The sequence below is a fragment of the Cydia splendana genome, chromosome 15 (assembly GCF_910591565.1).
Source record: "Cydia splendana chromosome 15, ilCydSple1.2, whole genome shotgun sequence".
NCBI classification, from domain to species: domain Eukaryota; kingdom Metazoa; phylum Arthropoda; class Insecta; order Lepidoptera; family Tortricidae; genus Cydia; species Cydia splendana.
The window spans coordinates 2,894,558-2,915,823 of NC_085974.1; the positions used below are offsets into that span (position 1 = coordinate 2,894,558).

Sequence of the window (21,266 nt, forward strand, 5' to 3'; positions counted from 1 at the left end):
TTCATGCATGATTTATGATGGCGTGCATATCCAAATCCATGCCATTATTGCAGCTTTCTAGCACTAACGATCACGGAGGTAAAGTATAAAGTATACAGTTTGTCAAAATCCATTTTTGATGATGGGATCGATGAGGAAATGAGGGAACTCTTAAAATATTATAGGCTTACATTTAGTGATTTTTATTATTGTACAAAAAGTAACATAAAACAAGAAAAAACACACATCATTTGTACAAATGCGAACATACTCGTATATCTCTTTCAGGGATCTTTCCAGTTAATCTTAATGGTGTAATGTTGGCGCACGATGGGAACATAAGAAAATCAAGAAAGTGCGATAAGTGCAGGGGGGCAATTTCAACTGCGGGAAATTTCAACTAATGGAAATATAGGGTCATTGCGCTAGTTTCCGTCCGTGCTCTAGTTTTCGTCCACTTGACAGAAAAGCAAATAATAATATATATGTATTTGATTTTTAATTTTCTAAATGCGAAATATCATTTTTATGTACTTAGACAGATATATTGTTTTGACATTAAGGATTGCAATACGTACAAATTTGTGCACTAATGTAGGTTGGTTTATATTCAAATTTCATCAAGTGGTCGAAAACTAGATCTGGACGAAAACTAACACACCTACCCTATTCCATGTTTTACATTATTAACTAGAGTGCTTATTATTATTATTTTACATTATGAACTATCAAACTCTGACATCAGTGTCTGAGGTATGTTCATATGGGTTAGTTTTAGTTAGTTGAGCACACAGACAAAACATCCTCCAGACTTAGCATAGTCGCGCTACCCCCTCTGCCACGCATACGGTAATTTTACTCCATGTTCGAGTCGAAAGTGTCTTTGAACGGACCAATCACGGCACGGGACTTTGCTCACCTCGTCCCGCGCACCCCCGCATTTTTAACCGACTTCCTTGGCATCATCGGTTGCATGAAATAATTGCTCTGAACTCGGTCTAGAGAATTCCTAGTCTATGGTTGAGCACAAACCATTTCGTATTTAGGTGGCGCACCGCAGTCCAGCATATCTAGAGTCTTCAAAAGGCGAGTGGGCGGACAGGAGGACGCCGACACCGACCGGTCGGGACGCAGTACGGCAGTACGGCGAAATCAGCAGGGAACAGTTCCGAATCATGTACGAATCATCGTCATAATTATTATTGTAGTATGTATATGTATATGTAGTATAGTATAATGGACACGTGTTTTGCTATTTGGGCTCAAATGGTGTACTGCCATCTCGCCGAAATATTTTTCGCCTAATTTCACTTCCCAACCAACTTATTGCAGTACTTTTAGTTGGCAAACCAATACTTAGCATATTATTATTTAGCATAATTTTTATTTGAACACAATTTTATTTAGCAGATGTTCATTTTACCACGATTCATTTAGAAAAATAGTTACTAAGCAAATGTTTTATTATACCTAACTATTTATTGTTAAATAACGTTTGCCCAAATTGAAATTTCGCATACTTTTTATTGGATCACAACTATATTTAGCATTTTTTTTATGACCCGTAAAACGAAACTGCTCCCAGAGATAGGTAGGTTATGGTTATTTTTTTTAAGACCCTAAAAACGAAACTGCTCCCAGAGATAGGTAGGTTAGGGTTATTTTTTTTTGATGACCCTAAAAACGAATCTGCTCCCAGAGATAGGTAGGTTAGGGTTATTTTTTTTTTGGTGACCCTAAAAACGAATCTGCTCCCAGAGATAGGTAGGTTAGGGTAATTTTTTTTATGACCCGTAAAACGAGACTGCTCCCAGAGATAGGTAGGTTAGGGTTTTTTTTTATGACCCTAAAAACGAAACTGCTCCCAGGGATAGGTACGTTATTCACAATATTAGGCGAAAAATAATGTATGCCTATCAATACATTCGACATAACAATAAAAGACATTTTGAAACATGACCAACTAAATATTTTGCTATACGATAATATTGTAAATAATCATTTGCGACATGTTATATATGCGGGCTCAAATTCATATTTTACAAAAAAAAACACACTTCAAAATGTCATACTTGTCATCGTTTCACGCGGGTTTACTAATATGTGGCCGAAAATTGTATGGCAAATTATCACTACCCAAACTATTTTTCCCATAGTATAATTTGGCAAAACTATCAGATGGCAGACCAATGTTTCGCATATATAACATGTCGCAAATGATTATTTACAATATTATCGTATAGCAAAATATTTAGTTGGTCATGTTTCAAAATGTCTTTTATTGTTATGTCGAATGTATTGATAGGCATACATTATTTTTCGCCTAATATTGTGAATAACGTACCTATCCCTGGGAGCAGTTTCGTTTTTAGGGTCATAAAAAAAACCCTAACCTACCTATCTCTGGGAGCAGTCTCGTTTTACGGGTCATAAAAAAAATTACCCTAACCTACCTATCTCTGGGAGCAGATTCGTTTTTAGGGTCACCAAAAAAAAAATAACCCTAACCTACCTATCTCTGGGAGCAGATTCGTTTTTAGGGTCATCAAAAAAAAATAACCCTAACCTACCTATCTCTGGGAGCAGTTTCGTTTTTAGGGTCTTAAAAAAAATAACCATAACCTACCTATCTCTGGGAGCAGTTTCGTTTTACGGGTCATAAAAAAAATGCTAAATATAGTTGTGATCCAATAAAAAGTATGCGAAATTTCAATTTGGGCAAACGTTATTTAACAATAAATAGTTAGGTATAATAAAACATTTGCTTAGTAACTATTTTTCTAAATGAATCGTGGTAAAATGAACATCTGCTAAATAAAATTGTGTTCAAATAAAAATTATGCTAAATAATAATATGCTAAGTATTGGTTTGCCAACTAAAAGTACTGCAATAAGTTGGTTGGGAAGTGAAATTAGGCGAAAAATATTTCGGCGAGATGGCAGTACACCTTTCACGCGCTTCACTTCAAATACCGTGTGTTCACGTCGCCCGCCCGGCGCCGCCAACACGTTGCCGCGCGCCTAACAGGGTATTCAAATATTTCAAATGTACACTTTTAGGATCTTTGATGTTTCAAAATATGCTAGGACTTAATGTCCAAACCGGTTTACAACCATGATAACATTGATAACATTTTCTTCACTACCGGGAAGTTTTTAGTTTTCATGATAAAAAAAACGAAAAGATAACTAACGTGAAGTTCGAGTGAAAGGATAAGAATTATGAAACTTTGAAGAGTGTTTTTTTTTGTAAAATATGAGTTTGAGTCGAAATAACAAAACACGTGTCCAGTATTTTTTCATGTTCTGTAACGTATATGCAAACCAGTAATTAACTTGAAATTTGCTTGAATAAAACTCTCTACAGAAGTTAGAGCGTTTTGTCACTTTTCAGTACTTTGGAGGCCAATTTCTCCCAGGAAGTTGAGTATGGGCAGCTAAACAAAACACGTGTCCGTTATTTTAGACTACCTACTCTATAACATATATAAAAATTTATCAAATTTGAGCTGACCAGTTGGGTACCCTTCCGTGTTAGAAAACAGTGTTTTATATTAACTGTAACAGCCTAGTTTTTGTAAAAAGGATCTAGTATGTTGGTACATAGTATAACTAGTAAAAGGTTTTGAACATAAAATCAAATTAATAAAACCGATAGACTACAGTAAGTTTAAATACCTACCTACTTATAATAACCGTAATACCTATCATAAAAGTAGGTACGAAAATAGATTAGAAGCTAGTTTGTTAGTAATAATACCTGCTTAAGTTAGTTTGGTACCTATAGTAATTTGTAAAGATAGATAAAGCAAATGAGAAATAGTCCTTAAATATAACGGAATAACCAGTTAATTTGTTACCTAATGAAAATATGTAAGATAACTTGCTGTGCTTGTATATAGGCGGTATCTGTACCTATGAGGTGAACAATAAACAAAGTGTCAGACAATCGATTCTGGAGTGGTGGATAACGTGAGAAAGAAGAAGAATAATGCAATTAAGTCAAATTGAGATCATAATATATTAGTACCTAGGCCTAGCACAGGACGGATACGACAACAGCATCTCGCCTCGCTCGCGAGACAAGACTACCCGTCTTTTTCAGATTAAGTATGTATTTATATAAATAGGTTGAAGCGAGACACAGCGATCGGACCTTTCGTTTCCATCTATGGTTGTCGCTGCCGCCGTCGCCAATCGCTCAATGACGTGGTCGAGCCGTAAGTCCTTTATGCCAATTTCCGCATTATAAAAAAATCCAAAATTTGGATCGATAAACAAAAACTATATTGTCATGGCGTGACATGACCAGATGGTCACAAAATTTTACGAAAATAATCATAGGAAGACTACTAATCCAGTAAACTTGTCGAATTTTGTAACGTGGCTCTTCTGCGTCAAATCCGGTAATAGTTATATAGAGGTTCACAATTCCTTTATTTAGTTTCGTTTATATATAGCCTATAGCCCTTTTCGATCGACCGAGCAAAGCAAAGCAAAGTTCTTACATTCAACTTGGAACTCACGGGCCATACGGCTGGCTGCACTTTCGCCTTGGATTTTATCAACGATCGGCCAAATGTCGCAGGTAGTAACGTGAAATCCAACATTTGACTAAATGTGTAAACCTGCAAATTCCAGAGGGAGTAATACTACCGACGCCAGTCCACCTGTGGCTCCGGAGAGCACACAGTACTGCCCTGCTGATCCTGGCCGTCCTGGGACGCGGCGCCTGTGACGTCCCGCCGAGACCTACGCGCACACTCCACCACAGCGCCGCCGCCGCGCCGTGCAGAGAACGTGCCACTCTTTTTAACCAGGTCACATCAATTGGCTAATACCTAATAATAAAACAAGTAATAAAATTAAGAAACTAAAACTGAAAATTACAAAATAACTTTTACACAATACACAATATCCAACTTTCAAAAATGCTAGAAAGATCTCAGGGAGCGACTACTAGTTACACTTTAAGACTTGACTTTGGTTTAATTTCTAGGCTCTTCTAGCTCCATAACACCTTCATCGAATCTGTAGGTACGGTCAACCAAGAAAGTGATCTACCACTTTCTTGGCTGACTGTACATAGGCAGGGTAGGTGGACTGTTGTTTGATCAGCCTAATCCAAAGGATTAAATAATAAATATTATATGACAATAATTACACAGATCGACATAGCTCCACAGTAAGCTCAATGAGGCTTGTGTTGTGGGTACTAGACCACGATATATATAATACACACAAATATATACCTATATAAATACTTATATACTTACATAGAAACATCCATAACTCAGGAACAAATATGCATTATTGCGATAAGTTAAGTTTTCTTACTATTAAGTTATTCCTTATCGAAGAGATCGTAAACCATTGTACTGATGTGATTTTAAACCCTGACGATGGAACTGGAACTGTTTAAAGGAACCGTGGCCGTCATTTCAGGCCGTGCTGGCGAATCGAACGATCACAGTGATAAGCATACATCGGATTCTAGGGGGCAAATTGTATGACGGGATCCCTATCCGCCATACAATTTGCCCCCTAGAATCCGATGTTTGGTGATAAGTGTACGTAACTTTGCTATCAAGATCTATAAGTACTTACTTTTTAGATTTTTTACACACAATTCAACGAAAATTTATTTATTTAATTCCACGCAAACGAAGTTGTGGGCGGCAGGTAAGTAGTCCGACATAATTATAGGCTATTATAGTAAAATATTTTTTAAGAAATATAGGGCCATCTCATCCATCACCATCAGCCACCCAACATTATAACATAACACAGACATCATCCAGACGTCACTAGGCTGCTGAGGAAAGAAAATAGAATAGTACGTTTTGGAAAATAATGAAACAATTCGTCTCTGTACTATACGAGTATACGTATTAAAATTAAAAGTCTCGGGGATCGAACTCAGATACTTTGCGAACAATTAGTGCCAAGCCAAAACATACGCTCGATCGTACCTCTAAGCTAAACCGAAAAAGTGGCAGATTATGATGTTGACTCCACGGTAGACATTATAAGTAATAATGGGACTGATGGTCATCATTATCCCAAGAAAAATCGAAGAAATAAAGGAGAAGAAGCCTGGCCGTGAGCTCCATTCCCAGTAAATAAAAAGTTAAAAACCATGATTACGCGAAGCAGAATTTTGACTGCACGAAACAGCGACATCTACGTGTAAACTTATCTAAATGTACGGATATTTGTTCAACTTTCAATTGTAATTTATATATAAGATACCTATTTATATTCAATTGTAATTTATTTTTGTTATTGTACATAAGGCCGTAGGCCCGACGTGAGGTTGTCAAGACACTTTTCCTACTGGGTCGTGTTTAAGCTCCAACTTCCCCCTCTCGTGTGACGCTTCGGGCCTTCAACCCTACGCGGAACTCGGCCTTCGGCCTTCGCGAGCCTCGACAATACTTAACTTTGAGTGTATACCCTAAAAATCTACCGATCACTATGCCTATTTTATAAAGCTACAAATTACAATTTACAAGCGGAAGTCTCGTTCTAACACATAGGGTTAGAAAGAGACTTCCGCTTGTAAATTGTAACTTGTAGCTTTATAAAATAGGCCACTGGTAGGTACATACCTCTGTACCTGTATTCTTTTTGTATGATGGACTTTTAAAATTACAGGTGAGCCCCATGTTTCCAACCAACAAGACAAACGAAAGAGACTGCAGGCTACACAAGTACTACTATTGGATATCTAGCAGGTCAGCTAAATTCAATTAAAGAGAATTATGAATTTGTCACTCTAAATACGCCGTAATGGGAGTAAACGAGAAATATGCCCGCAATTTGCAAACTTCGGTGTTCGCGGTAGACTCCCAGCGCTGATTTAAATATCGTTTTAAGTAGATAATTTATAATCCATGCATTAGTCGTCCTACGTCTTGAAATATATTTTTCATTAGATAGCTTTATTTTTCCACTTTGAGCTATGTGAAGTAAAATCTGCTTGAGTGTTTGATTACAGTCAACAAAATAGGTATATCTATTCATGCACCGCAATATAACAGCGATAGGTACAGGAATTGCGAACTTGTGTTAATTAAGACGAAACAGGAGCTGAGTTTTAAATATTTTAGGTAAATATACCCGTCTCGCTAACGGAAGCGGCTCCTTAATTAAACTAGTGCGATAAGGACAAGGCGAAAAATCCTGCGTAAAAATCTCAAAAATGGAGGTTTCGTACTCGACTGTTTCCTCCTCCAAAACTTAACCAATCGTAACCAAATTTGGAAATCTAAATAATTATGAAATTATCTGTGTTGGACCGTTTTGCTTTTTTGGCTAATTGATGTCAGTTTTGAATACTAGGCCTCTCATTGCGGCATAGTCAATGAGGCCATTTTTGAAGGGCTCTAGCGCCTTAGAAAACAAAAATATCAAAAAAAGCAAAACGGTCCGACACAGATATTGACAATATTAATCGGTGTTGAAAAAATCATTGCTCTAGCATCAAAACCCATGGAGGAAACAGTCGAGTACGTTTGTATGGAGAAATGACCACTCCTGTTGGCTCTTAAGCCATTCAATACACACTCGTGTGTAAATTTATGTTTAAAATATCTGGGAGACCAAGCTTAGCTCGGAAAATATATAATAATCTCAAAAATCCGCGTTTTCCCAGATATAAGACCTAGTAGCTAGATCGACTTTTCGCCCCCGAAAACCCCCATATAGCAAATTTCATCGAAATCGTTAGAGCCGTTTCCGAAATAAATAACAAGAATTGCTCGTTTAAAGGTATAAAATAAGATAAGATAAGATACCGCCCATTAATTTCTATATTTTTTTTGTAAATACATAATTTACATCGCGGTCGGGGATCGAACGTACGACACGGGTTTAGTTATTCATTTTGAAATCTTTTACAAGCTTTTATTTAGTTTCACCTGTCCCGTTGTCTGTAATCAAATCTTGCAAGTTAAATTTGATCTCCACTTCCCGGTGTCCGATTGAGCTGAAATTTTTCATGCATGTATAAATCGGATGACAATGCAATATTATGGTACCATCGAGCTGATCTGATGATGGAGAATTTAAAAATAATATACGGCAAGTATGTAACAATTATGAATCTAATACGATCATTTATATTCTTCTGCTTTCATAAGTAATAGCAAAATAGTTACTGATTTTTAAAACGCGCTTTTCAATTAAAAGACATGTCAAGATCGCTTACCTTCTTTCAAGTTATTTCTAATGCTAAAAAAACGAACTATAACAATTAGTAAAGAACATTATTTATTTAGCTGAAGCATATTTTTTTAATCTTGTTAAAACTAAAAAAGGATACAAATTGCAATCAAAATTACAAATAATAATTAAACACAAAAAGTTCACCTTTCCTGGGAATCGAACTCAAGTCACTTATGCGATCACACTTTCTGACGAAGCAAAATGCCAGCAATATGACTGTAAATGAGGGCTAGCGTTTCTTTGCTCACCAGTTGGCGCCACTGTTGATGGTGGTCCAGAAAAACAGAAGATATCAAAATTTTTACATGCTTATTTTTCTAAATGCATATAAGTATTTTAGTTGGCACTTTTTTTATAAGTACCACTAATATTTATTGAGCTATAGCTATGGTTTACCATGATTACAATCAAAGATTTATCACAATTATGAATAAGGAGTGAAAAAAGCGATAATTAAATGAATAAGGAGTGAAAAAAGCGATAATTAAAAGCTTGAAACCCTCAAAACTTCTATACATTTGACATTTTGAAAGATAATCCATCCATCTACAATAGCGCGGGTTTACTTATTAATTTTGAAATAAATATATTTTAAAATAAACACAAAAAGTTCACCTTTCCTGGGAATCGAACTCAGGTCATATGCGTTCACACTTTCTTCCGAAGCAAAATGCCAGCAATATGACTGTAAATTAATGAAGTTGTTTTTAGAATTTTTAGGTTATTACAATAGTTACATAATGTTTTAAAACTCAATAAAATTTTCTTTGTTGCTTTTTTTTCAGAACACAAGAAGAGTCTCAAGGCTGCAGGAGTGCACTTAAACAGCGGACGATTTATAAATAGTTACGAAAAGAAGGTACTTAGTTCCAAAAGCTGCAGAACAATGTTACGGGCTGTGACTCCAATCTTAGGCGGTTGGTAAAGAACTTGTGCGGTAGTTTTCTAATAGAAGGCAACTGAACTTTGGGACTAAAACTAATTAAAAAATATTATACTTTTCTCAGTGAACATAATAAAAATGACCTTGATCCAGGCAGCCTACGGACTGGGTCAGTTAGTAACTTCTTACCAATCGCCTCAGTTAGGCCTCTCACTAAAGTCCAAGAAGCAGCGAGCAGGAGGGACCGAAAGTCAATGAGTAAATTTTTCACTCGACGACTATTTAAGGCACATCACACACTACCTGAATCAGTACCTAATAGTCAAATGGCACCTGTCTTTTTGTATAATACCGGTTATTACATCTACCCGGGGCCCAGGGCACTCTTTGTAGGAAGGCCGGTCAACGGTTGCTATACCATCCTAGTAAGCATTCTTACAGCAGTTTTCCGTTATACTTAATATCTAATAATACGTAACCCTTCGTATGCCTTTGTTAAACATTTGCTACTGATTTAATAACCTACTGATATGAATGAAAATTGTAAATTACAGTCCAAATTGTGTGGTACGTACTATCACGTACACGGGACAAGGCATACGAAATTTTAAGAGGAAATAGGACAGCCGCTTCAAACAAACGTAGTCCCCATTTTGCTCTCAGGATATTGACATTATGGAAAATTATTTTTACATAATTTAATTTATACTTATTATTCTTATTAACTATTATTACTTAGCTATGCCTCTACGTATGACATTTTTCTCTGCAGCTGACTGGTGGCAGACCCTCCAACGCGTTCGGTCCCTATAAGCTATAGCTCAATAAATTCAAAAAATAAAACGATGCGGCATGTCTGTGATTGATATGTACCTACTTGACATCAAATTGTGTAAAAATATTATAAATTATAAATTGAAATAGATGATTTGTTATGAAAGGTGATTTTGCGCCGGTCGACTTTTCAAATAGTTATTGTTAACGATCTTTTGATATTTTGTGAAAGGGTAACAGCCCAAAATGTAAAAAAAAAAACAAAAAGTTCTCCCGTGGCGGGAATTGAACCCAGGTCACAAGCGAACACTTTGCGTTGGGCCAAGCATACATAGATCTGCTTGCTAGATTAAGACCAAGATAACTCTGCAGAGATTTTCATAGTAGTCGATTAACAAAATATCTTTAATAATGTTAGTTATAAATTGAAATATATGTCCATCTATCCAGAGATAAATCTATCCTGTCATCCACTTTTATTCTATAAAAATGAACTACATTCATTTAACGTTTTTAGCAAATCAAGATAAAACATTTTTTTAGTTTTAAAACATTGTTAACGATCTTCTGATATTTTGTGAAACGGAAAAGTAACGGAAAAAATAAAAATAATAATAAACAAAAAGTTCACCCTAGGTGGGATTCGAACCCGGGGTCACAATGCGTGCACACTTTATGAAACCATGTTCTAAACCTTATTACAAAAAGCATAAGGTCCACCGATGGATAGTTAAGAGTATTGCTGTTTGTACCTAAGCCGGTTTTCTGAAAGAAGAAACTCAGCGCAAAAAGTAAAAAAAAAACAAAAAAGTTGACCGATGGCGGGAATAGAACCCAAGTCACAAAGCGAATACTTTGTGCTAAGTCAAACATACCTAAGCTGCTAGCTAGATTCAGACCAGACATGCAAGTGTTATATTTTAAATGTCAAACAGCTATGAAATTATGACTTTAAAATAACACTTTGCAAGACTTTGCTTTGAAAAACACTGCAGCGTTACCTTGGTCTTACTCTGCCACCCTAGTTAGTAAGCATGCTAAAAGCAGTTTTCCAGAATTATTAGTCGATTAATGTCTACAAGGAAAAATGACAAATTATAATAATGTAAAAAAAAAACCGCCCAAGTGCATGTCAGTATCGCGCACGAAGGGTTCCGTTACTCAAAAACCCTAAAAACGGGGAAAAATCACGTTTGTTGTATGGGAGCCCCATTTAAATATTTATTATAATCTATTTTTAGTATTTGTTGTTATAGCGGCAACAGAAATACATCATGTGTGAAAATTTCAACTGCCTAGCTATCACGGTTCATGAGGTACAACCTGGTGACAGACAGACGAACAGACAGTCTCAGATAACGGTTAAGTATACTATTCAGTTATATTAGTGTGACAGAGACATTGGGCGTTTCGTTCGCTACGGAGTGTAAACGATTTGCAACTTGGCTAAGCACCCAGCTTCCTCGCACATCTCTGGTGGAAACGCAGCCTAAACCTGTCATTTTAAGCATCGCCTTGGTTACATTGATTTAGAAAATACGATTCTCGACATTTTTTTTCGGACTATTCTCAGTTAGACTTTTAGTTTCATTTTTGTACTTCGTTATTGATACTTTTAGTCTTTTAAATTTCTTGACAATAATAGGTATTTAGACATTTTAGGCGTTATCCGTTTTCCGTTCCACATAATATCAGGACACTGTTACGTCCGTTACCAATATACTTTTTAAGAGGAAAGGTGTCGAAAAAATATTAATCATTGAATATTATCGGCAATTCAAGGCAAATATTTTTTTTTATTTTAAAATATTGTAAACAATCTTCTGATATTTTGTGAAACGGAAAAGTAACGGAAAAAAATAAAAATAATAATAAACAAAAAGTTCACCCTAGGTGGGATTCGAACCCGGGGTCACAATGCGTGCACACTTTATGAAACCATGTTCTAAACCTTATTACAAAAAGCATAAGGTCCACCGATGGATAGTTAAGAGTATTGCTGTTTCTACCTAAGCCGGTTGTCTGAAAGGAAAAATTCAGCGCAAAAAGTAAAAAAAAAGGAAAAAATTCACCGATGGCGGGAATAGAACCCAAGTCACAAGCGAATACTTTGTGCTAAGTCAAACATACCTAAGCTGCTTGCTAGATTCAGACCAGACATGCAAGTGTTATATTTTAAATGTCAAACAGCTATGACATTATGACTTTAAAATAACACTTTGCAAGTCTTTGCTTTGAAAAACACTGCAACTAACGTTACCTTGGTCTTACTCTGCCACCCTAGTTAGTAAGCATGCTAAAAGCAGTTTTCCGGAATTATTAGTCGATTAATGTCTATAAGGAAAAATTACGAATTATAATAATGTAAAAAAAAACCGCCCAAGTGCATGTCAGTATCGCGCACGAAGGGTTCCGTTACTCAAAAAACGGGAAAAAAACACGTTTGTTGTATGGGAGCCCCATTTAAATATTTATTATAATCTGTTTTTAGTATTTGTTGTTATAGCGGCAACAGAAATACATCATGTGTGAAAATTTCAACTGCCTAGCTATCACGGTTCATGAGGTACACCCTGGTGACAGACAGACGAACAGACAGTCTCAGATAACGCGGTTAAGTATACTATTCAGTTATATTAGTGTGACAGAGACATTGGGCGTTTCGTTCGCTACGGAGTGTAAACGATTTGCAACTTGGCTAAGCACCCAGCTTCCTCGCACATCTCTGGTGGAAACGCAGCCTAAACCTGACATTTTAAGCATCGCCTTGGTTACATTGATTTAGAAAATACGATTCTCGACATTTTTTTTCGGACTATTCTCAGTTAGACTTTTAGTTTCATTTTTGTACTTCGTTATTGATACTTTTAGTCTTTTAAATTTCTTGACAATAATAGGTATTTAGACATTTTAGGCGTTATCCGTTTTCCGTTCCACATAATATCAGGACACTGTTACGTCCGTTACCAATATACTTTTTAAGAGGAAAGGTGTCGAAAAAATATTAATCATTGAATATTATCGGCAATTCAAGGCAAATATTTTTTTTAATTTTAAAATATTGTAAACAATCTTCTGATATTTTGTGAATCGGAAAAGTAACGGAAAAAAATGAAAATAATAATAAACAAAAAGTTCACCCTAGGTGGGATTCGAACCCGGGGTCACAATGCGTGCACACTTTATGAAACCATGTTCTAAACCTTATTACAAAAAGCAAAAGGTCCACCGATGGATAGTTAAGAGTATTGCTGTTTCTACCTAAGCCGGTTGTCTGAAAGGAAAAATTCAGCGCAAAAAGTAAAAAAAAAAGGAAAAAATTCACCGATGGCGGGAATAGAACCCAAGTCACAAGCGAATACTTTGTGCTAAGTCAAACATACCTAAGCTGCTTGCTAGATTCAGACCAGACATGCAAGTGTTATATTTTAAATGTCAAACAGCTATGACATTATGACTTTAAAATAACACTTTGCAAGTCTTTGCTTTGAAAAACACTGCAACTAACGTTACCTTGGTCTGCCACCCTAGTTAGTAAGCATGCTAAAAGCAGTTTTCCGGAATTATTAGTCGATTAATGTCTATAAGGAAAAATAACGAATTATAATAATGTAAAAAAAAACCGCCCAAGTGCATGTCAGTATCGCGCGCACGAAGGGTTCCGTTACTCAAAAACCCTAACGGGAAAAAATCACGTTTGTTGTATGGGAGCCCCATTTAAATATTTATTATAATCTGTTTTTTTGTTGTTATAGCGGCAACAGAAATACATCATGTGTGAAAATTTCAACTGCCTAGCTATCACGGTTCATGAGGTACAGCCTGGTGACAGACAGACGAACAGACAGTCTCAGATAACGCGGTTAAGTATACTATTCAGTTATATTAGTGTGACAGAGACATTGGGCGTTTCGTTCGCTACGGAGTGTAAACGATTTGCAACTTTGCTAAGCACCTAGCTTCCTCGCACACCTCTGGTCGAAACGCAGCCTAAACCTGAGATGTTAAGACATCGCATTGGTTACATTGATTTAGAAAATACAATTCTCGACATTTTTTTTCGGACTATTCACAGTTAGACTTAGTTTCATTTTTGTACTTCGTTATTGATACTTTTAGTCTTTTAAATTTTTTGACAATAATAGGTATTTAGACATTTTAGACGTTATTATTTTTAGTCATTTTTCCTTACGACAATAGTCGCCTAATTCGTTTTCCGTTCCACATAATATCAGGACACTGTTATGTCCGTTACCAATATATTTTTTAAGAGGAAAGGTGACGAAAAAATATTAAGCCTTGAATATTATCGGCAATACAAGGCAAATTTTTTTTTTTAATTTTAAAATATTGTTAACAATCTTCTGATATTTTGTGAAACGGAAAAGTAACGGAAAAAAATAAAAATATAAATAAACAAAAAGTTCGCCCTAGGTGGGATTCGAACCCGGGGTCACAATGCGTGCACACTTTATGCAACCATGTTCTAAACCTTATTACAAAAAGCATAAGGTCCACCGATGGATAGTTAAGAGTATTGCTGTTTGTACCTAAGCCAATACTGCTACCGGCTGTGGTGCCGGTAGACAGGTAGAATAACGTTTTTCGATTTTGTGATGTTGGCTGTAGTAGACCCTCAGATATCATTCGCGCGCCAAAAGTCTAGCTGTAAATTACATTACGACTGTTACGAGTAATAAAAGCCCGATATAAGTCGGTCATAAAATAAAAAAATAAATTGTTTATTTCCGAAAAATATTTCTTGGATACAGTTATAACAAAGCATACTAAAGCAATTCACATAGGTACCTTACTTATTGTGTACCTACTTAACTGACGGAAGGGGCGCAGCTATACGTTATAGTTATCGACAGTGATATCAGCATTTCACTTCTACTCTACGTATTGTTTACGTATTAAGCGTCGGGCGATACGTATTAATTATGTGAAACTAGACGAGTTTATTTTCGAATAGAGATTGAAATAAATCTAATTATTTTACTACAAATAGGTGTACCTAAGTATAGTATGTCAAAGGACTGTCTAATTTCAAACATAGACAGAGAGAATCATAGTATCTAAAGATCTTACACTAGTGCTAGCATCCAAAAGCAAAATATAGTTTTATTGTTCTTATTTACTGACAAATTGGTTTGAGCTACCATATCCATACTTTTTGAATATAATATAATTTAATATTTAATATTATAAAAGGAACTCTATCTGTCTGTCTGTTACCTCTTCTCGCTTAAATCGCTGAACCGATTTAGATGAAATTTGGTATTTAGATTGTCCGAGTCCCGAGGAAGGACATAGGATAGTTTTTAACCCATAAATCATCCCTGAAAGAGGTGAAATTTTGTATGGGGACTTAACAACAACTGCATAACAAACTTTGTCAATAGGAACTATACCGCCCGCGAGGTGTAGCACCGGCGCTGGTGTACGATTTAGTTGAAATTTGGTATAGAGATAGTTTGAGTCCCGGGGAAGGAGAAAGGATAGGTTTCATTCAATAAATCACCCTTTAAGGGGGTGAAAAGGGGCGTCGAAGTTTGTATGGGGAATCAACAAAACGCAGTATGGATAAAATAATAGCTACCTAAATTACTAATTCCACGCAAACGAAGTCGCGGGCAAAAGCTAGTAAATTATGAATTGAAATAGATGTCTTAAACTAAACAAAAAGTAACCACGCCCTCTAATTGCTGCCGAGGCCACAATCGACCATCGGAAATCCATGGTACAGTCAACGGTAAAAATATGGGTGTAGACAACTTACACAAAAATATGTCCCATAGTTCTTAATTCACTGACATAAGAGTTATGGGACATATTCTTGAAATGATTTGTACACCCATATTTTTACCGTTGACTGTACACCCGCCCTTTCGAAATTGCTCGGCAATGGTTTAATGTAATAAAAAGCGATATAAGCTATAAGCGCTTAGTAAAAAAAATATGTATACCTACTAGTCACGGTACTAAATTAATTAATAGGGTATGAAGCGTATTACTTAATTCTACTACTTTTTCTTCTTCATTTGACATGCCCTAACGGAAGTCGGCGACCGCCTTTGCCATCTCTCTCCTGCTCTTAGCCATTCTTACCAGTGTGGCTGCGTTATCCATGTTCGTCCACTTTTTTACGTTGTCAAGCCAGGTGACCCTCCTTCTTCCCCTTCCTCTCTTGCCATCAATTTTTCCTTCGAATGTTAGTTGTATTCTACTACTTAACTAGTGACAGTAGTGACCATATATTAGATTCCCGGAGAAAAAGAAAACTTCTATTTTAAAAAATCAGTTCGCGTGTGATATGCCGCAGAAGTGTGAAAAAGTGCCGAGCGAGAGCGGGGCAGCCTTTTTAAAAGTTGACACAGTAATATATATGAACATGAAAGGTATTGAAATCTGTAATTTTATAGTTTGGTAAACAAGTAATTGTCAGTAAAAAACTGTTACGAAAAAGAGAGTACTGAGCTATAACCGCGAAAATGAAAAGTTCGCAAATGGCGGGGATCTTTCTCTTTTACTCCAATGAAGGCATATAATTTTTCATTGCAGTAAAAGCGAAAGATCCCCGCAATTTGCGAATTTCGGTTTTTGCGATAGCCTCTCTGTTCTTTCTGCTTAAAATGCTCCACAGAAAAACGACTCTTCCCAAACTATAGATTAAGTACAGGTAAGTAGTTTACCTAGTTTATTTAAAATTAGCAAATACCTAAGTTAACAATGTAACGTTAGGTATATGGTCTGGCAAACCAAATTTGTTAGAAGAAAAGGCAGCAAATTGAAAAAAAATTGGCTGGAAAATTCTATCTCCCATATGAAATTTGAATTTCGCAACTAAATGCTTGGTTTGCCAGGCGATATTAGATATGTATCTGTATTTGGATACATGTGGCCACTACATGTGTATAAGTGGGTGAATCAACTTGTTTTACCACTTATTGCCATAGTTATGGTTTTCTGAACTACAAAACAATGGGTACTCATCCCTTTCTTTTGGGTGCTAGTATCAGCGTAACACTACAAAGACTCTTTCTGAAAGATTATTTGTCTAAAGTGTAATTCTATGGAACTTGCTAACTACTTATGTAAACAAAAGTCAGAAGTAAGTTCATCATTCAGAGACAATTTCAATATGTTTACGTAGTTGTATGTTTACATAGTTAGCAAGTTCCATAGAATGACACTTTATGTTTGATATGAGACAGTCCCTGGACACAATAGGGCTTATTACACTTATCCTGCCTTCAGACGGCTAACGATGAGCCGCGACGTCGGCCCCGATATCGGGCAAGGATCGTTTTACGTTTCATGTGGTTTCATGAAATATTGTCACATCGTTCACAATATTTCTTGGTGTAAAAAATAGTTCAACTACAAAAATATCAACCATGATTGCCAATTCGAGACAAAGTATATGTTACATGTCAAATATTGTTGACGATGCTCTTATATTTCGTGAAATGCAAAACGATCTTGCTCGGGCGCACCGTCGGCCACGATCGTATTAAGGCCCGACGGTGTGGAAGTGTAATAAGCGCTTATAATGTACATAACGTCAAGGAATAGTTGATCCACCCATTTTTTTTACTAGTTGTGACGTGGCTTCGCCAGTCTCCTTTGTGTCTTTTGAGAGTGTGTGGTACATGTATGGTAACGAATATTGTCAGCTAGAGGTCGGTTCTGTAACTTCCAACAACTTCTGTAAACAGGATTGACATCCGTACAAACATAGCTAACGTAATGTTACATTTTAAGTAAAAATTAAGGATGACTCACGCTAGACCGCGCGGGATCCGAGCCGAGGCGTTCGACACGTAATTTTCTATGACGGCTGATCGGTGTTCACGTGGTGCTTTCCATATAAAACGAAGCGCTGGAGCTCCGGCTCGGTCTCAGCCCTGTCTAATAGCGTGAGTCGTCCTTTATGGTGATCTCCTTAATAGAAATAGAAGGGCTAAATCTATCCTCTCACAAGTGTAACAGGATAATTTCTGCTGTGAGAGACAGCTCTTAGTAGCAAGTTAGCAGAAAGTATCCGGTAGCAGAAAAGGTATAATCCTTAGCCAGAAGATTCCTCCGACGATCTCACTCCTCACATTTTTTTTAGACAGAATAGCATAATCTAGTTATTTATTTGTGACTATATCCTAGAGCCTCAGCGCCCGTTTTTGTACCCGTTTACTATCTGTGAATTATGTAGAATATTGTAAAATATAGGTAGTAGGCAATATAAACTGACTACCTGATAATTATATATATTTTTTTATAATCAGGCAAACCACTAAGCTTATAATGTTTAACGTAGGTATTTTTAGACACTCGCGCGACTTGTAGGTACCTTTACAAACACCACCACCAGGCCAGTACAAACGGCAAATATCAATTTACGCTTTTCCTACTGACATATTGGTTTGCCAAACTACAATTATAATGTACCATAATTGGAATATGCTTAGGTATCGACTGCAATGTATTATTAGTTACTGCAATAAAGAATTTGTATTTCCAGTTCGATTGTCAAAGCCTCCATTAGTAGTACCTAGGTGATCATAGGTCCTAGATCCGGGTCATCCGGGGGCTTACGATAACTTGCTTACTCGTCAAGATATGACGAGTAATTATTGTATTTTAAATTGTTAAAAGATTTTTATAGTACTTATTGTTGTGTTGCTATAACTTTGTTAGTGGATTTGTTTAAAATTGCTGTTAAATGTTATAAAATTTGGTAAATAAAGTAATTTAACCATTTTTAAAGTTGTTTTACTTAATGATTAACAGGATGCCTTTAGTTTTTAGGGTAATCAAACTATTTATTATATTAATTTAACCGTACAAAGAATAGTTTTATTACCCTAATCAACCATGAACAGAATTAAAATTTCCCTAAAAAAAACCCTAGTGCAAGTTATTTTGACATATTTCGCTAGATGGCGTAGTGTCTCAACGCTGAGTGTATACTCTATCTCAGTATATATAAGTTACTCTATGGCCATAACGAAATGTCAAACAATCAAAACAAGGCTGTTACAAATTACGGTTTTAGATGATAATTTTGAACCTTTAATTTAATTGTTAAATTTTTTCGTATTTTATAATGAACAGGTGTGGTGTCGATCCAAAAGTGAAGAAAACACTTGTCAGGAACGTGGAACGTAAAGTTAGGCCTACTGCGCGTATGAAAGTGGTACACAACGTTGAAAATACCCCGTCCACTGAAGACCCGTCTGCATTACAAGCAAGGGAATTAGATCAACCAACACTTTGTTCGAGTGAATTATTGGCTAATTATTTATCTGGAGTTAAACATTCTCTTCCACCACCCTTATCTTCTAAAGATCTGTGTGAAAGTAAAACAGAAATATGTACCAAGGTAAGTGTAAGTTAATTATGCTGATGCTGCTAACATCCAGTCGGAATTTCGGTGTGGACTGTATCGTCTGTATCTATTTTTGTTACCTATGAATCATAACAGTTTGATTTCACATCTACTTCTGTTTCAGATGACAAAAAAGTTGAACTTCCACATAAATGACCGAATGTACAAGGATCTTATAGAATTAAATGCCACTATTGAAGACCAAAAGACAAAAAGAGATATGCGGCCCTCAAGCAGCACTAGTTCTGTTAAACGGGATACAGAGCCAAATATTGAAGACTTTTTTGAAGAAGAGACAGACATAGACACACCGCCTAAAATAGGTGTAATAAAACCTAAATTCAGACGTATCCGGAAGGTGGATGATGGTGAACTACATAAGTTAGTTGCTACTTTTGAATGCTTATGACATGCATATGCCATTAAAACCTATGCTCAAGCTGGTTCAATTATTAAAAATTGTAATAAACTATTTATTTTATAACATATTTTTTTTTATTATGTAGGTATAATATAGCATAATTGGGCCACAGCCCATTACTGCAAAATTTCTCTCACACTGGGCCATGGTCAGACAACCGTTATTTGGGGTTGTAGCATCATTATGTGACATACACGTATTGTAGTTTTCTGCTACAATAGAAAAAAACTCATTTTAATTAGCTAAAGAGAATCCTTTGAGATTTCACACAATGCACAGAAGCTTTTCAACTTGTTTGAGATATTATCAAAAACGCCAGGATAACGATGTCTAAATATTTTTATTTTAACCTCAGGTGAACTTAATAATTAATTTACTGAATTTTATTCTCTTGAATTTTATATTTTATTTAAATATAAAAAAAACACATATATTTTTAAGCGTTTTAAACAATAGCTCTATTTTACTGTGTTATCAATTTTTCTCACCATAGACAAGGCTATATAAAGAAGAGAAGCATCTGAGGGGCTACCGCGAAAACCGAAATTCGCAAATTGCGGGGATCTTACTCTTTTACTCCAATGAAGGCGTAATTAGAGTGACAGAGAAAAATGCCCGCAATTGACGATTTTCGGTATTGGCGGTAGCCCTACTGTCTGTCTGTGTTTTCTGAACGCACCCGCGCCGCGTGTCGACTCGCTCGTTCAGTAGAAAGAGAAGTTCGTGCTCCGTCTCTTCTTTCACCTGCATTTTGCCAATAATTTTGTTTCGTTCAGTCAGTCAACTTCCGACATTTCTTCTTTGTGGTTGTGCCCGAAGTCGTCTAGTCAAAACCCAGTGGGAATAAAATTCTCTATATAACAAAAATAAAGGGAATAATCTATCGCTATGGCTGAAAAGGAAATAATATCAAGTAATCAAATTAATAATGATCAATTCTTTGAAGGTGTTGAAAAGCTAATAGAAATTTGGTTTACACCGGCTAAAAATGCGGATTTAAGAAAAATTACACGGTAAGTTTCACTTAGCAATAAAATGGGAAATGATGAAATAAAACTTCTGTTAACTTTATTGGTGCGATGAAATTGTTAGTAGGTATAGGTTACCGGCATTTTATTACGAGTTCATAGCCGGCTGAATAGTTGGTTCCTAGCAGCAACTTGTTCGTTAAGTTACGAGAGAAGTTTTCCTCTTGAATTGTTTTTTTTTTGTGTATTCTGCCACTAGCCGAGTACCTATGTTTGTAAAAAAATTAGAACGATGTGGAACGTTCTGGAATCAGCTGTTGTCGGACGCGGCAGTTGGTCGCTACGTTGGCCAATGGCCACCACCGCCGGTGCCGCGATGTTCGAAAATATTTTCTCCTGATTACAATCCTAACAGATGCTCTCTCGTTATTTATAAACAAGCTGTGGGTTGTATTTAGATTAGCAGAATTTGATTTATAATAAGACTTGGTAGTTAGAATACCATGTTTCCTATTGCTTAATTTGTTGGAGTATCAAAGCCATAGACCTATATAATAGGGACAAGACATATTGTTCTATACGTACAATTGCTTATAGAAATAGCACCCATTTTGACGGCACACA

General features: G+C 36.1%; 3 protein-coding genes across 4 annotated transcripts in view; 2 read left to right on the forward strand and 1 right to left on the reverse strand.

Annotated features, from left to right (window-relative positions):
- The window catches only part of LOC134797418 (phosphoglucomutase), a 192,382-nt gene that overhangs the window by 12,483 nt on the left and 158,633 nt on the right, over positions 1 to 21,266 (reverse strand). The window lies entirely within an intron of this gene.
- Positions 18,872 to 19,737, forward strand: LOC134797236 (uncharacterized). The gene is made up of 2 exons (XM_063769460.1): positions 18,872 to 19,247; positions 19,378 to 19,737. Exons 1-2 carry the CDS (start codon positions 18,972 to 18,974, stop codon positions 19,660 to 19,662), a joined length of 561 nt encoding a protein of 186 aa, XP_063625530.1. The 5' UTR covers positions 18,872 to 18,971; the 3' UTR covers positions 19,663 to 19,737.
- LOC134797432 (S-adenosylmethionine decarboxylase proenzyme) overlaps positions 20,346 to 21,266 on the forward strand; it is a 439,106-nt gene continuing 438,185 nt past the window's right edge. For both annotated transcript variants that reach the window (XM_063769666.1, XM_063769665.1), the window contains exon 1: positions 20,346 to 20,687. In XM_063769666.1, coding sequence (XP_063625736.1) covers positions 20,563 to 20,687 — 125 coding nt within the window. In that variant the 5' untranslated portion in view covers positions 20,346 to 20,562. The remainder of the gene's footprint in view (positions 20,688 to 21,266) is intronic.